Source organism: Urocampus carinirostris, chromosome 7, assembly GCF_059441175.1.
Source record: "Urocampus carinirostris isolate Australia breed hairy pipefish chromosome 7, RoL_Ucar_1.0, whole genome shotgun sequence".
NCBI lineage: Eukaryota > Metazoa > Chordata > Actinopteri > Syngnathiformes > Syngnathidae > Urocampus > Urocampus carinirostris.
In genome coordinates this window covers 36,888,050-36,904,232 of record NC_142355.1, presented here as the reverse complement: position 1 = coordinate 36,904,232, position 16,183 = coordinate 36,888,050, and the positions used below count along the sequence as shown (strand labels likewise).

Below are 16,183 nucleotides of genomic sequence, written 5' to 3'. Positions count from 1 at the left end.
GTTTGCCGGTGTGGATTTGTGGTCGGATGCAAGTGACACAAAAGAAAATACTGACTGTGGCCTGGAGGCTTCAGCCTGGTCCGTTTGCAGCTTCTCACCCCCTTCCACTTCCATGGTGCAGTAGACGATGCGGTTGGGGGCCACAGACTTCAGACCCTGGACCTCCACGATCACAACCTGCACACAAAAAGACAGAAAAAATGAAAATAATTCAGGGTATGCTGCAAAAAGTACATTGAAAATTTGAGTAATTAGAAAAAGAACGATTGCATTTTGCTGATAAGATATATTTTACTTTGTAAAAAAAGACATAAAATAGAATGATCAAAATTTTGCTGCGTGTCTTTATTTCTGATGCTAACATGAGCAGTTAGCAATGCTAATGCCAGCCTGAGTGAGCAGTGGCTGAGTACATGATGGTAAAATTTGCGGCTACCAATTCTTTATTAACACGTCTTAATGTTAAGCACCTACTGGTTAGCAGCTAGCAATGCTAATAATAGCATGAGCGAGTTGTGGTTAGATTCGTGACACTTGCATTAGCAGCTGCGTTTGTGTCACTGGCATAAGTGGCTATCAATGCTAATGCTAGCATGAGCGAGTTGTGATGGTGTTCAAGATGCCAAGATTAGCATGGGTAAGTAATGGCTTGGCTCCTGCCGCTCTCCTTAATATCTGCAAAGCTAATGCCAGCTTGAGAGGAGTAGTTGCTTTGGTGACGCTAGCATTAGTAGCTGGTAATCCCAAAGATAGCAATAACAGCTAGAAATGCTAATGCTTGTATTAGCAAGTTGTGGCTGCTTCTTTGACACTTTTATTGGGAGATGCGTTCATGATGCTAGATTTAACTGCTAACAATGCTAGCATGGGAGGCTAGTGGCAGCGTTTGAGAAGCTACCATTAGCAGCAATCAATGCTAATGCTAGCATGAAAAAGTGATGGATGAGTTCATGATGCTAGCATTTGCAGCCAGCCATTAAAATCCTCACATGAAATGGCTGAGTTAGCTAGCAATGCAAATGCTAACACCCAGAAGATGCTAATTTCTAATGCAGCTAACATTCACATCAATTATAATACACACAAAAAATGATGTAGACGTTAAAACAAAGAAAAACTAGCATTACGGAGTATTGGCTACATTTTTGACGCTACCATTAGCAGCTAATGCTAGAGATGCTAATGCTTACACACACCCCACTGACCTCCAACGTGAAGGACAGCAGGACGTCGGACTTGGACAGGATGTCCACGTCATCTCCGAGGTCCAAGAAGGAATTATTGAGGGAGGAACGTTTGAGCTTCTGCTTGAAGTCGGCGCCTCCTTTGGACACGGGAAGACTCTCCAGGTTGGCCATCAGCAAATTGATGGAGGAACGCAACTCGTCCACATAGAGGACGTCCATTTCAGGGGACACAAACTTGGGACATCGTCTCTCCTGCGTCCCGCAAAATAGACTCAGAAAAATTCAACGGTACTTTATGGGATTACCCAGGATGTCTCACCCTGGCAATTCTCTCCACCAGCTGCAAACGCCCGTCGAGTTCTCTGCGAATCTGCGCCGCCTGCTCGTCTACATTGTCCAGCTAAAGACAAACAGCAATAAAAATTACGTACAGAAAAGAAACAAGAAAGTTAACTCAGTTCTTTAGAATTTAAAAATGTCAAAACTACGCCGACACAAGTGCCACACTGCATGTTTAGCTGACAGGATGTCACAAATAAGACCTAAATGACCAAAACATGGAAAAAAGCAGGCGCAGGACATGTTTGACACAAACTAGCTCTAACTGACCCAAACTTGGAGCATAGACAACACAGGATATGTTGGAATACAGAACAGAATGTTTCAAACCCTACACACGCTAACATAACAAAAATCAAATGCGGGATATGATGGCACACTGACCAGCCCAAAGTGAACAAAACAAGAAAGTGAAATGGCACAGGATGCTGTCACACTAACAGTAAACGAACAAAACATGAAAAACAGAGGCAGAGGAGGCAGGGAACAGACTCATGCCTGAATAAAACAACTACATAACACTAACCAGCTCTAACTAAACAAAATGAAATAAAATTTAAAATGCAGGTTTGGTTTGCCCACCGAATGGCTCTAACTGAACAAAACATGAAGAAGACAACACATGTTTACTAAAAAGCTTTAACTGAACGAAACCTGAAAGGAAGGCAAGTTATGTTGGAACACTCATGAGTTCTAACTGAACAAAACATGTCTGAAACAGCAGATAGAGCAGCTACATTCTGTTTAAACATGCTCCCGCTCTCAATGAACAAAACGCGAAAGGAGGGCAGTGCAAGATATGTTGAAACACTAATTGGTTCTTACTAAACAAAAGATGAAAAGGGAAAGACACAGGGAACACACTCTTTCCTTGTTAGAACTACATATTATCTCAAAAATGAAACAGCTCTACCAGAACAAAACAATAAAATGGACGGAAAAGTTGTGTTGGGACAATAACTAATTCTAACTGTACAAGGCATGAAAGAAAGAGGATGCAGGGAACATGCTTGCGTAAGTAAAGCAGCTACACAATGTTCCAGCAGCAACCAGCTGTGAAGCAGTGGTCGGGAACCTACGGAACGCGAGCCATACATGACTCCTTTCATGAGTATTGAGGGCTCGGGGATAAAATAGAACATATGCGACTATTCTAAACATTGTTAATGGTAACGTGGATTTGCACACACACAAGATCAAAACTGTGCTGAAGGTAATGAGGGTTTGGTCCAGTATACATAGGACACCATTTTAACTACAGTTTACAGTACAGGTGTCACACCCACAGACCATGTTGTGTCTGTAAAATGGCAAAATAATAATTCATATGGAAGCTCTTTAAACAATATGTTCATTGTGGAGTCACTTTATGACGAAAAGCCACAAAACAAACTTTAACCCAAAACAAACAATTTTACACAGAAGCTCTAGCTAAGGACTTTGGGCAATCTAATTGCGTGAGTGTTTTTTTTGTTTGCAGTATTTTGGGACATTTTTACAAAAGAACTTTGCTTGCACTTTGTTTTGAAACAATTATTCAGGACAAAAATGAGCCTCAACACTCTTAAATAACTGCGGGAGGGAGAGAAATCTAAAGTAATCTGGCAATATTATTATTTCATGGATTTGATCAAATCATCAAATATCACACGTTGAAATAAAATGAAAGTAAGAATAAGCTCTAGTCTGGAGAGCAGGTTTGCCGGTTTTATTGAATTTCTTCTTAAAATATACGGTGTGGCTGTCTCATGAAAAAAAAATCTAAATCAAAATTTTGCTTTTATGGCTCTTAGGGGTAAAAAAGTTCCCAACTCCTGCTCTAAAGGAACAAAATAAAAAATATAGGAATATATATTTAGAAGAAGAAAACTTGAAAGAAAGTGGACACAGGTAACATGCGTTGGATTCAAGATGGCGGCGCACATGGATGCTGTGGCTCATTTCTCTCCAGCTAATCTTCTATTTATCACCGTTCTCCTGTCTTTTTTGCTTTCTTTCCTGGACACATGCGTGGCCAATAACCCTTATAGTTGGGAGGAACTTATTAAATTCAGATTCAGATTCAGATCTACTTTATTGTCATTCTAGTACACGTGTATACAGAACGAAATGTCGATGCATCTGACCCCCACAGTTTCCTTGAATGTACAGATATAAATAAAGTTGTATTGTAATTGGCTACGTATAGTATTTTACCATAGTGCCGATAGTGCAAGAAGAGTAGCTAACCAGATGTGCAAAATGGGCAGCCAGGTTAACAAGTCAGGTACACAGGTACATTAACACTGTAACAATAACGCTGTAATTACCATAGTGCAGAGAGCAATGTGCAATGAGTGGCAAGCTATAAAAACTGCCAGTAGTGCAAAAAGACAGATTAGCAGCCGTTTAGATTTAAGTTAACTATATGTTAGATTGACCATTTAACAGTCTAATGGCCAGGGGGACTAGACTATTGCGGAGCCTGGTGGTCCTGCACCGCACACTGCAGAACCTCTTCCCAGAGGCTAGCAGAGTGAACAGTCCATGATGGGGGTGAGAGGGGTCCCCGGTAATGTTCTTAGCATGGGATAGGCAGCGCTTCTGGCCAATGTCCTGAATGGAGGGAAGTGTAGTCCAGATTATTTTCTCTGCTGTCCTCGTTACCCTCCTCACACTACCCCAGTCGGTAGCGCTGCAGCCTCCACACCACACAGAGATACAGCTGGTCAGGATACTCTCTATGGTGCCCCTGTAGAATGTGATGAGGGAGGGTGGGGGCAGGTGGGCTCTCCTCATCCTCCGCAGGAAGTACAGGCGCTGCTGTGCCCTCTTAACCAGTGATGCAGTGTTCACGGACCAGGTGAGTTTGTTTGTAATGTGCACCCCTAGGAACTTGATCCTGCTGACAACCTCCACAGCCTTGTTGTTGATGCAAAGTGGGGCATGGTTGGGCTGGTTTTTCCTAAAGTCGACAATGATCTCTTTAGTTTTGTCAACATTCAGGACCAGGCTGTTGTCCCTGCACCAGCCCACCAACTGCTCCACCTCCTCTCTGTAGGCTAGGTCGTTGTCATCCCTGATGAGGCCCACCACTGTTGTGTCGTCAGCATACTTCACGATGTGGTTTGTGGCGGACCTAGGGACGCAGTCGTGTGTCATCAAGGTGAACAGCAAGGGGCTTAGGACGCAGCCTTGGGGGGAGCCCGTGCTGAGGTAGATGACATCTGAACTGTTCTGACCTATCCGCACTGATTGGGGTCTGTCACAGAGGAAGTCCAGCAGCCAGTTCCGCAGGGGGGTGTTGAAACCCAGGAGTCTCATCTTGTCTACCAGATGTTGTGGGATGATGGTGTTGAATGCTGAACTGAAGTCCAGGAACAGCATCCGCACATGGGTGTTCTTCTCCTCTAGATGTGTCAGGCTCAGGTGAAGCGCAGAGGAGATGGCATCCCTGGTGGAGCGGTTTGTCCTGTAGGCAAACTGAAAGGGGTCGAATGAGGAGGGGAGACTGGAGGTGATGTGCTCTTTAACCAGTCTCTCAAAGCACTTCATTATGATAGGAGTCAGTGCAACGGGCCGGTAATCGTTGAATGATAAGATCTGGGGTTTCTTTGGCACTGGGATGATGTTGGCAAATTTGAAGCATGATGGTACTATGGCTTGGTCTAGCGAAGTGTTGAAAATGTCTGTTAGTACACAAGCCAGCTGATCGGCGCACTCCCTAAGTACCCGCCCCGGAATGTTGTCCGGGCCTGGAGCCTTCCTTGTGTTGACCCTTCTCAGGGTCTTCCTCACGTCAGATGAGTCCAGGTGGAGTGCTCTTTCGTCCTGATTTGGAACCGCTTTCGCTGCAGTGGTGCCGTTTTGTGCCTCGAACCTTCCAAAGAATTTGTTGAGGTCATTCAGAAAGTCCATGCTAGTGTCCTGCACTGGGGCGGTGGTTGGCTTGTATTTGGTAATGGCCTGAATGCCTTTCCACATATCCCTGGTGTTGGTTTTGTTGAGGAAACGTTCCTGGATTTTTTGACTGTACGTTCGCTTTGCTAGTCTGATAGCACGGTTCAGGTTAGCCCTCGCTGATCTCAGCGCCTCCATGTCACCAGATTTAAAGACAAGGTTCCGTACTTTTAGTTGTTTGCGTATCTCAGCAGTCATCCAGGGCTTCTGATTGGCACGGGTGCATATAGTTTTGGTATTGCTGACGTCTTCTGCACATTTACTGATATAGGCTGACACAGAAATGGCGTACTCATCTATATTTATTTTGTTGTTGTAAGTGGCAGCCGATTTAAACATGTCCCAATCAGTGCAATCAAAGCAGTCCTGTAGTGCCTCCATTGCCCCCTCAGACCACACCCTCACCTGCTTCTCTGTAGGTTTTTCTCTGGTCAGCAGGGGCTTGTATGCTGGAATTAGCATAACAGAAAGGTGATCTGATGAGCCAAGGTGGGGGCGGGGGGCTGCTTTATATGCACCTTTGATGTTTGTGTAGGCCAGGTCTAATGTGTTCCTACCTCTTGTAGCAAAATTTACATGCTGATGGAAATGCGGGAGAACTGTTTTCATATTGGCCTGGTTAAAGTCCCCCACCGCAATAAAAATGCACTCGGTGTAAGCATGCTGCAGTTCACTCACAGTTCGGTAGAGAACGTCCATTGCCTCCTTCGTATTAGCGCTGGGGGGCACGTACACGGCAGTAATGATGGTCGCGCTAAACTCCCTCGGTAGGTAGAATGGTCTGCAGATCACCGTCAAAAGTTCAATGTCTCGTGAGCAGTGATTCGAGATTATCTTCGCATTTCTACACCAGTTGTTGTTTGTATAAATGCATAGACCGCCTCCCTTACTTTTGCCGGTGAGCTCGCCGCTTCTATCGGCGCGGAAAGCAGTTAGCCCCACAATGCTAACAGCGTCATTCGGGATAGATGAGTTTAGCCATGTCTCCGTCAGAATTAAAGCACAACAGTTCGTCAACTCGCGGTTCGATGAGAATTCCAATTGTAAATGGTCCAGTTTGTTGTCCAGGGAGCGGACGTTGGATAGGAAAATGGATGGTAGAGGCGTTTTGAAGGGTTTAGCCTTCATCCGAGCCGTTAGCCCGGCCCGACAACCTCGTTTCCTTCCCCGGTCACAGCGCTTCCGCTTGCCACTTTTACTCGCTGCTTTGTAGGCCGCTGTGTTCTGTTGACGTAGCACTCCGAGGCTAAGTAAACACTCCAGAGTGATCGTCGAAATTTGCGCTGGAATTCTGGATGTTCGCATATCCAGCAAAAAACTGCGATCGTATACTAATCTACAGTTAGAGTTGTCTTTGTTCGCCCTCATAAACTGAGTCGAAGATTGGGGTTTTTGACTAGAATGTGAGAAACTGTCGGGAGCAGATCCAGCCGCCGCCATAGAGGGCGCCGCCATTTTATTGGGTGTGAGTCTAAATTTCGACTCTACGGGCACTTTTTATTCCACCTATGATATCCCTAACGAGATACGAAGAGACCCAGGATCTCCGTGGTCGGCCACCCCACCTCCGAAGCGACGGAGGCGCCGTAAAGACAGGAAGCAGAGGCGGGGTGGTCGTGCGGGGAAGTGTGTGAAGTGTGCGAAGCCGAAGGAGAAAGAAGGACACGAAGATTTGTCTAATTAAACCATGTTTTCTTCATCGATCTTGCGGGTCAACCGACGCCTGAAATTCAACGCACCCGAACGGCGACATCTTGTGACGATCTCTACCAAGACTTCAGCTAAGTTAAACAATTCAGCAAAGCTAAAATTTGGTCTGTTAAATATTAGATCGCTTGCTCCTAAAGCTTTACTTGTTGATATTATTATTCGTGATTAGAAACTTAACTTGATTGGTCTATGTGAAACTTAGTTGAGACCGGATGAGTTTTTACTGTTAAATGAGGCTTCTCCTCAAGACTACGTGAGCAGCCCTGTAGCACGCAAGTTGAAGAAGGGTGGCGTTGTCGCGCTAATTTTTGAAAAAACGCTCAAATTTGCTCCTCGTACCGCTAATAATTACAAGGCGTTCGAGGTTCTTGTTATGTGGTCCTCTCTATTGTCAATTTATGTAGTAACTATTTATCGCTCGCCCGGGCCATACTCAGGTTTCTTAGATGAATTCGCTGAACTTTTGTCTGACCTAGTGACCTATGCAGACAAAATAATAATCATGGGGGACTTTAACATTCATATGAACTCCCCACTCAGTTCACTTACTGTTGCGTTTCCGTCTCTAATTGATACATTTGGTTTTAATGAACTGGTTGATTTGCCAACTCATAAAGATGGAAACACGCTAGATTTGGTTCTGACTCGAGGAGTTTCAACCTCAAACGTGACGGTGTTACCGTGTACTACCATTATTTCTGATCATTATTTAGTTACATTTGAGGTGCTAGCTAAATGTAGTACTAAAAAAGCTGAAGGATTTAACGGACGCAATATAAGCACTGGCAGTTTCTGAGCTCTCTGATCTTCTTTTAGGAGCAGTTGCGTCCTTTCCTTCATACAAAGGCTCTATCGACTCACTCATGAATGAGTTTAATGCTACCCTGGCTGGTGTCCTGGATTCAGTAGCGCCCATCCGGCTTAAATCACGAACTAAAAGACGCACGCCTTGGTTTACTGATGAAACTAGATCCCTTAAACAAGAATGCAGGAAATCTGAAAAAAAATGGCGCACTACCAAGCTTGAAGTTTTTCATCAAACCTGGTGTGACAGCTTGTTAAAGTATAAAGCAGCCCTTGCCTCTGCAAAATCAGCCTACCTTTCGAAGGTGATTGCGTCACAAAAGAACAACCCCAAAATCCTTTTCGACACTGTAGCATCACTCACAAGGCAACAGATTATCCCAGATAGTTCTACCCATTCAGCCCATGACTTTGTGGTCTTCTTTAAGAATAAGGTTCAATGCATACAGGAAGAAATTTCTAAAGACAGTATTAATACAACACATACTAAAAGTCTGAAATCTATAGCTGCACGACATGGTGGCCGTCCAGGGAGTTTGTCCCGATTTAGTGAACCGTCACTCGATAATCTTAGACAGGTGGTGAATACGGCCAAACAGACGACTTGCCTGTTCGAGCCGCTTCCAGGTTCGCTTATTAAAGGTCTTTTTGGGATCCTTGGATCTTCAGTTCTAAATATTATAAACATATCACTCTCCTCAGGTGTAGTTCCAGCGGCTTTTAAGTCCGCTGTTATTAAACCTACACTGAAACGACCCAACCTTGATCCAGAAAGCTTATGTAATTATAGACCTGTGTCAAACCTACCGTTTCTTTCTAAAGTACTTGAAAAAGTAGTGGCACAGCAGCTGAATGATTTCATATCCGAGAACAATCTTTTTGAATCAATGCAATCAGGATTCAGTGCTAACCACTTTACTGAGACAGCTCTGATTAAGGTAACCAATGATCTCCTACTGAGAATGGACTCTGGCGCTTCATCACTTTTGCTGCTGCTGGACCTTAGTGCTGCTTTTGACACAGTGGATAGACCATAATATCTTACTAGAACGGTTGGAAAAATGGATTGGTCTCTCAGGAACCGTCCTCTCATGGTTCAGATCCTACCTCTCAGATAGGACGCACTGTGTTAAATATGGCGAAATGACATCTGAGCGTGTTAGTGTTACCTGTAGTGTTCTGCAGGGTTCAGTGCTTGGCCCCCTTCTTTTCAGCATTCACATGCTTCCATGAGGTGATATTATTCGCAAGTATAATATCAGTTTCCACTGCTACGCAGATGACACTCAACTATATCTTCCGTTGGAGGAATCTGCCACATTAAATTGTGGAAATTTGGAGGCCTGCCTCACTGAGATAAAAGAGTGGATGTCACTCAATTTCTTGCGTCTTAACTCTGAAAACACCGAAATGTTAGTTATGGGTCCATCTAAATGCCGTGACTTATTCTCAAAAACTGCTGTGAACATTGACAAATGTCAAATCACAAATATGAATAAAATTATGACTCACAACACGTGGTAAGCTTTCTCTCCTGGCTTTGATCTCTTTGATATCCGGCAAAACTAACATAAAATGCAACAGAAACAAAATGAATATAAATCCAAACAGCTTGCCAACATCATTTTTGCCGTTCCATGTGTTCCGTTACTCCCCAAGCCTGCACAAAATTTAGTAATTTTATTCATATTTAGTTTCTTTTGTCTTTTATTAGCATATTTGGTATTGGAGTAATCCAAAAGTAATTGAAAGTAATCAAGTTAAAGTAACCCTACCCAACCCTGCATATGAATAACCTATACTTTTGTGGACAACATCTCTGTATTATTTGTGATTGCAACATCCTTTGCTGTCAGGTAATCATGAAAGGGGGATGCCACATGTGAGGTCCCTTCTCAAGGTTTCTTCATTTTTCTCATGTTGAGGTTTTTTGAGTTTTTCCTTGCCCTCATGTTGGTTCCAGATCAGGGGATGATGTAATAATAGTCTGAAAAATAGTCTGTGTAATAACCTGTGCAGCCCTTTGAGACTCTTTGTGATTAAGGGCTATACAAATAAAAATGACTTGACTTGACTTGACTTGACATGCCAACAGAACAAAACATGAAAGCACCTGGCACGCGTTGTAGAGCAGCTGGTGCTCCAGCTTTTGTACGCCCAGGACCTGCTGGAACATGAGGTAGAGCTGCTCCTTGCTGAGGATGAGCTCGGAGACGGCGCCCAGGTGAGGCCTGGGGGGCTGGCGCCTCAGGTCCTCGTCGCCGCGGGAGATGGCGTCGAACTTGGACATCCAGGACGTCAGGACTGTTTCCTTGCTCAGGCCGTCGATTTCGGGAAGGCTTCGGACGCGACGCTCGATGTTCTTCTTGAAGACTTCGCGGAAGTCGTTGGACGAGCAGCTGCCGCTTGCCACCATGCGGCACACACGCTCGCTTTTCAGGAAGCCCTGAGAGCAAGGAAGTAACCCATAATCATTTCTGAGGTACGACTGAATGAAAAACAAGCATTAGTTTGTGAGGTTAGGGTTAGCGATCTCCCAATCGACTTCATTTCCGCTTTTAACGGCTTCCGAATCGATTTTGTGTTTCCATTAAAAATCTAAAAATAGCAACTAGGACTTCCCTGCCATCCACTTCCCGAAATAAATGATATTTAAGCTAGGAAGCTGCCAGCACTCAAACGGTAATTGAGTCTTGTAGCGCGGCGGGAAGCTAGCTGGCGCTACAGGTGCTTGACATTTGCACAGCAGGACGCTCGCACATGCCACTTTCTCCAGCTGCCCAATACAGTAGACCCCAGGATACAATATGAATTCATTCTGAGATAGGGTTCCAAGTGGAATTGACGTATAACGGGGGACATAAACCTTTGCTATTGCCGTCTTACTTTTAATCCTGCAGTCCAAATTATTAAAATTGGATGATTTAGTAAAAATTTTCAATTCACAAATGCTATTTAAGGTCAACAAAAACAGAGCCAGAAAACATCCAAAAATGATTCATTTGAAAAGAGGGAAATTATAACTTAAGGGGCTGTAGTAAATTCATAATCCCAAAGGTGAGAACCATCAGGAAAAGTATGTGTGTGTCTGTGTGCGGAGTCAAACTTTAGAAACATTTACAAGACGAGATCAAACCATGTCCAGCTATTCACGTGTTCAAATTTAAATACAAAAAAACATTACTGGCGGAATACAGAGATGAAGAAAATGGGATATGAGTGATAAGGGAGATTGGAAATACTGTGTTTCCTATTATGGTTAACTTTGTTGTTATTGTTGCTATTATTATTATATCATAACCTATTATTAATATTATTGCTATTATCATTGGTGTCGCAGTGATGTTTGGTGACTAGTGGCATTATGACATTAAGAGATGGGTACTACAATGATTAGTGTATAAAATATGTGACTATTGTTATTATTATAATTATTGATAACTGACCTATGTAATGTATGTATCCTTGAAATTGTGTTGTATTTAGACACAAAAGAGGAGCTATCTATAGAATGTAATTAATAGGGAAGATGAAGGGGTAGGGAAAATAAGCGTCTGCTTCATACTACCCCTTTTCGAACAGGAAATGTTAACATTATTTTGTTATCAAGTCATTTTTTTTTTGTTCTGTTTTTATTTTAATGTTCGAAAAAAAGTTTTCATTCATTCATCAATCAATCATTGTATTTCAATTCGTTGCGGTCATACAATTGAGCAGGGGTTCCGATTCACTTGATTATCAAAAGCTATGTTTCCATGGTTATCATGTTTTTACATATACCTTTAGCATCACTGCGAGTCATGGGACACATTGTGAAAACAAACGGTATTATATGGCACCAACTTGACACACAGGGTTCTGAATGAAGGAAGACAAAACGCATTGTGGGAGGTAGTCCAGCCAATAGCACATCGGAATTTTCAAGTGACACAAACCAATAGCGGAGCAGCATCTGATATAGTGCCGTCCAATAAGTGACAGGCCTCTTAGAGATGTAACTCGTCATACATTCATCACAAAATATAAATTTTGTTTTGGCCGTATACTGGTGAAAATGCCGTATCGGGAGAGGGAAAAACATCGTATTCCACATCACAATATGAAAATATCATGAGGAGGGGTCGCTGTATCCTGGGATCTATTGTAATAGCTTTTAAAATTATACAATCTTGTTCTGTTGGCAGTACTTTGATAAAAAAAAATACAACAATATAGGACAAATATTTTGTACTTATAATATGGATTTTCTTTTATGTCATCTTGGAAATTATGTATAAATGTATAACACATACATTCAGACTTTGTATAGGATTTCTGGCACGAGAAATAATTGTTTTTGTTGTATAGTGGGTAAATATTATACCAAGGAGCCAAAAAACTATTGTTTTTTAAAGTCATATAACCTGGGTCTTTTTGCAGTATTTCTACTAGAGATATAATACAACAAAATTTAAAAAAATGCCGTATGGTTGGGGAAATGCTTATAACGAGGGGCCGAAAAAACATCCAATTTTTAATTCCACATTGTAATGCGAAAACTTCGTAAGGCGGGGTCGCCGTATCCTGGGGTTTACTGTAAAAATATTAAGTGATTTTAATCTGGTTCTTTTGAAATAATTTTGAAGGGAAAGATGATTTTAAAAATGCAACAAAATAAGAAAAATACCTTCTTTCATCTGTATTCATATTTCATTTTGGAAATTATGTATGAACAGTGATGAAAATACGTATTTGAACACCCTGCTATTTTGCTATTTCTCCCACTTAGAAATCATGGAGGGATCTGAAATTTTCATGGTAGGTGCCAGTCCACTGTGAGAGGGATAAACTAAAAAGAAAAATCCAGAAATCACAATGCATGATTTTTTTTAACGATTTATTTGTGTGATGTAGTATTTGAACCCCTGAGAAAATGTATGTTAAAGTTTGGTACAGTAGCCTTTTTTTGCTGTTAGAGGTCAAACGATTCCTGTAGTCTTTCACCAGGTTTGCACACACTGAGGAGGGATTTTAACCCACACCTCCACACAAGTGGGGGAACACCGTATCGCAAAAATGACATAAAAGAAAATTAATATTTATACGCCTATATAAGTACGACTTTTTTATGTTTCTGACCACACAAAACAATGATCTGTTAATGCTATTTTGTGGAACAATCATCGTATTCCACAATATGACATAAAAACGTCCTAAGGAGGGGTTACCGCAGGGGTCGGGAACCTTTTTGACTCAAAGAGCCATAAAAGCAAAAAATATTAATTTTATTTTGGGAAAGAGCCACACCATATATTATGAGACAAATTTACTAAATTGCTTAACCCGCGCCCCAGACAAAAGCATAGTCTTCAGCACATTTATTTTTGATGATTTGATAAAAATTATGAAAAGAGAATAATGCCAGAGCCCCTGTCCCTAAATCAACAAACATACCACTTTAAACTTGTCTCTTTCTTCCAATTACTCAAGATCGGTTAAACTCCTTTTGACCCTTTTTTTCATACATATTGGTTTCAAAACCAGATGCAAGCAGTTATTGTGTAAAAACGTCACAACATTCTGCAAATAGGGAGCCTGATGAGCTCACTTTTGGCGCAGATGGCGTAGGGCGAGAGATGGGAGGGAGTGCTTGCGCTTTTTGCATAGCTCCACCCATCCCTCCCACTCACCCAATCAAATAACTTTAAGTTCTCTTCCGGTGTTTTGGCGTATTAACAATTTGTTCTGTGGATTCATCATAAGGTATCTGAACACTGAACACAGATTATATAGTGAACTTTTATATAAAGGATTCTTTAGCGTTGTACAGCCAAAACGAGTTTTTTTCCCCCCTTTTTTTTGTGTGACACCTTGACTGTAAATTGTAGTGCAAACGTGCCCTATATATACTGCGAAGAAATCACCTGATAACTAGCTTTGGTTTGGCCTTACGTGGACCTGAATTGGATAGACGTTTCAAATTTTGAACAAGATGGAGAAATTTTCCATGCAATCATATTTGTCTCTGAGCCACAGATACTCATAGAAAGAGCCATATATGGCTCGCGAGCCATAGGTTCCCGACCCCTGGGTTACCGTATCCTGGGTGTCTATTTATACTATAGCGTACAAAAGAGCGTACCTCGTAGTAGCTCCTGACGGCATTGCAGAAAGCTTCGTCGGCCATGATCTGAGTTTCTCCGTTTAGGAAGGCCAGGAAGCGTTCTTTGACCGCTTGGAGTTGCTGCTTGTTGACCTGAGGATAAAGAATATGGAACATTTATTATAGGGGCAGTTCAGAGTTTCTATTGATGGATGGCGAAGATGGTAAAGAGCCATTAGACACGACTCCTTCTTGAGGACGAGCATCAATTGAGGATGCCAACCAAAATGAACGCTCATAAATCAGCTGCTGCATATGTATGAGCTGCCGTCAGCGACTCAATGAAACATGATTTTTCTTCGCTTGGTTGATGATGTGAGGCAGCAAGATAATCTTACCCTTTTTTTAGAGGGGGTGGACCGTGTACAGAAACAGAACAAGGAAATTTACTTCGATCTTCAGAATACAAAGACAACAAAGCTACAGGCTCGAGTACACATCCCTGCTACATCATGTTGCAACACTATATACATCTAAATTAACAAAACTTGAAAGGAAAATGACACAGGACGTGTTGGAATACCAACTTCTTCTAACAGAACAAGACATGACAGGAAGATGTCCAAAGAAACAACGAGAGTGCCATGACGTCTAGACGATAAAACAAAGCTGCAACACTAACTAGCTCTAACTGAACAAAAACACAAAGGAAGAAAACACAAGATATAATCAAAGATTAACTAGCTCTGACTTAACATTAAAAAAAGATAACCCGTTATATGTACTCACACGTGGAAATAACAATAACAAGAGATCAAAGAGGATGAGACCGTGAAAGAATGTAGGAACACCAACAGACTTTAACTGAACAAAACATAAAGCTTATACAATGCCAAACATGGTAGAACAATAGCTCTAATTTAACAATACATGAAAGAGAGACAACACAGGTTTTGCTGGTATACTAACTAGCTGTAACTGAACAAAATATGAAAGGTAGATGACATAGTCTTTATATTCACACGTGGATGGAACAATAACTAAAGATCAAAAAGGATGAGACTGTGAAACAATGTAGGAACAAAACTGGCTCGAACTGAACAAAACATGATAAGACGCAAGATATGCTGGATTAATAATTCTAATTTAACAATACATATAGTAAAAACAACACAGTATATGTGAACACCAAAAATCTCTAACTGTACAAAACATGAAATAGAATGCAGAACATTACCTAGCTTTACCTGAACAAAACATAAAAGTAAGGAAAATAAAGATATGCAGGAACACTCACTGAACAACATTCAAATGTGGAAACAACATGAAACATATCTGGAGCACTAACTGGACAAAACATGTAAGGGAGACGATGCCTGATACACTGGAATAATTCCTACCTCTAACTAAACAATACATGAAAGGAAGATAACACAAGATATGTTGAAACACTAAATAGTTCTGACTAAAACATGAAAGTAAGACGGTTTAAACCATGTTGGTACAACAGCTCTAACTTAGCGATACATGAAAGTAAAGACACAGGAGATACTGGACCACTAAGACACTCTGACTAAACTAAGACATGGAAGTCAGACAACGCAAGGTGTTCTGGCACACTAACAAACTAACGAAACAAAACATGAAATGAAGACGCAGGATATGTACTCACGCGTGGACAAAATAGCTAGAGACTCATGACGACAAGACGGCACAAACCTAACTGGCTCCAAGTAAAATAAAACATGGAAGAAAGACAATGCAAGATACACTGGAACAATGATAAGCTCTAACTTAACAAAAAAAGGTCAACGACACAGAATATGTCACAACACTAACCAGCTCTAGCTTAACAAAACATGAAATAAAGATGGCGTGGGATATGAACTCAAACGGCGATAGGCAACTACATAACGTTCCATCCCTATCCTGCTCTGAGAGAACAAAAAAATGAAATCAACTAACTTTACCATTAAGGCAAACATTAAGGTTAGAAGACAATAAATCTTTAAGATCAAACTAAATTAAGGTCATACATACGGACATGTTAAGGAATTAATAGTGCTAAACTGGAGTCAGTTATCTTTGTAGTGTTAGCATGTAAACAAAAGCCAAAGTCTGG

At 41.6% G+C, this 16,183-nt stretch overlaps 2 protein-coding genes across 2 annotated transcripts in view; both read right to left on the bottom strand.

Annotated features, from left to right (window-relative positions):
* The window catches only part of LOC148363222 (calcium-dependent secretion activator 2-like), a 132,089-nt gene that overhangs the window by 105,797 nt on the left and 10,109 nt on the right, over window positions 1–16,183 (bottom strand). Inside the window, exons 2-6 of the mRNA XM_088340804.1 lie at window positions 14,101–14,214; window positions 10,093–10,425; window positions 1,507–1,587; window positions 1,206–1,439; window positions 56–177 (exon numbers count right to left, since the gene is read on the bottom strand). Of these exons, the coding sequence (XP_088196930.1) occupies window positions 56–177; window positions 1,206–1,439; window positions 1,507–1,587; window positions 10,093–10,425; window positions 14,101–14,214 (884 nt within the window). The remainder of the gene's footprint in view (window positions 1–55; window positions 178–1,205; window positions 1,440–1,506; window positions 1,588–10,092; window positions 10,426–14,100; window positions 14,215–16,183) is intronic.
* Window positions 2,554–6,899, bottom strand: LOC148363223 (uncharacterized). The gene is made up of 3 exons (XM_088340052.1): window positions 6,356–6,899; window positions 5,163–6,246; window positions 2,554–2,601 (listed from the first exon to the last, which is right to left on the bottom strand). The coding sequence occupies exons 2-3, from the start codon at window positions 6,162–6,164 to the stop codon at window positions 2,554–2,556; spliced, it is 1,050 nt and encodes a 349-aa protein (XP_088196178.1). The 5' UTR covers window positions 6,165–6,246; window positions 6,356–6,899.

Coding starts and splice junctions, on each gene's coding strand:
- LOC148363223 (XM_088340052.1), bottom strand. CDS start 6,164: ATGGACGTTCTCTACCGAACTGTGAGTGAACTGCAGCATGCTTACACC. Junction 2,602..5,162: donor CTTCGCTAGACCAAGCCATA/GTACCATCATGC, acceptor CGCGTTCCGTAG/GTTCCCGACCACTGCTTCAC.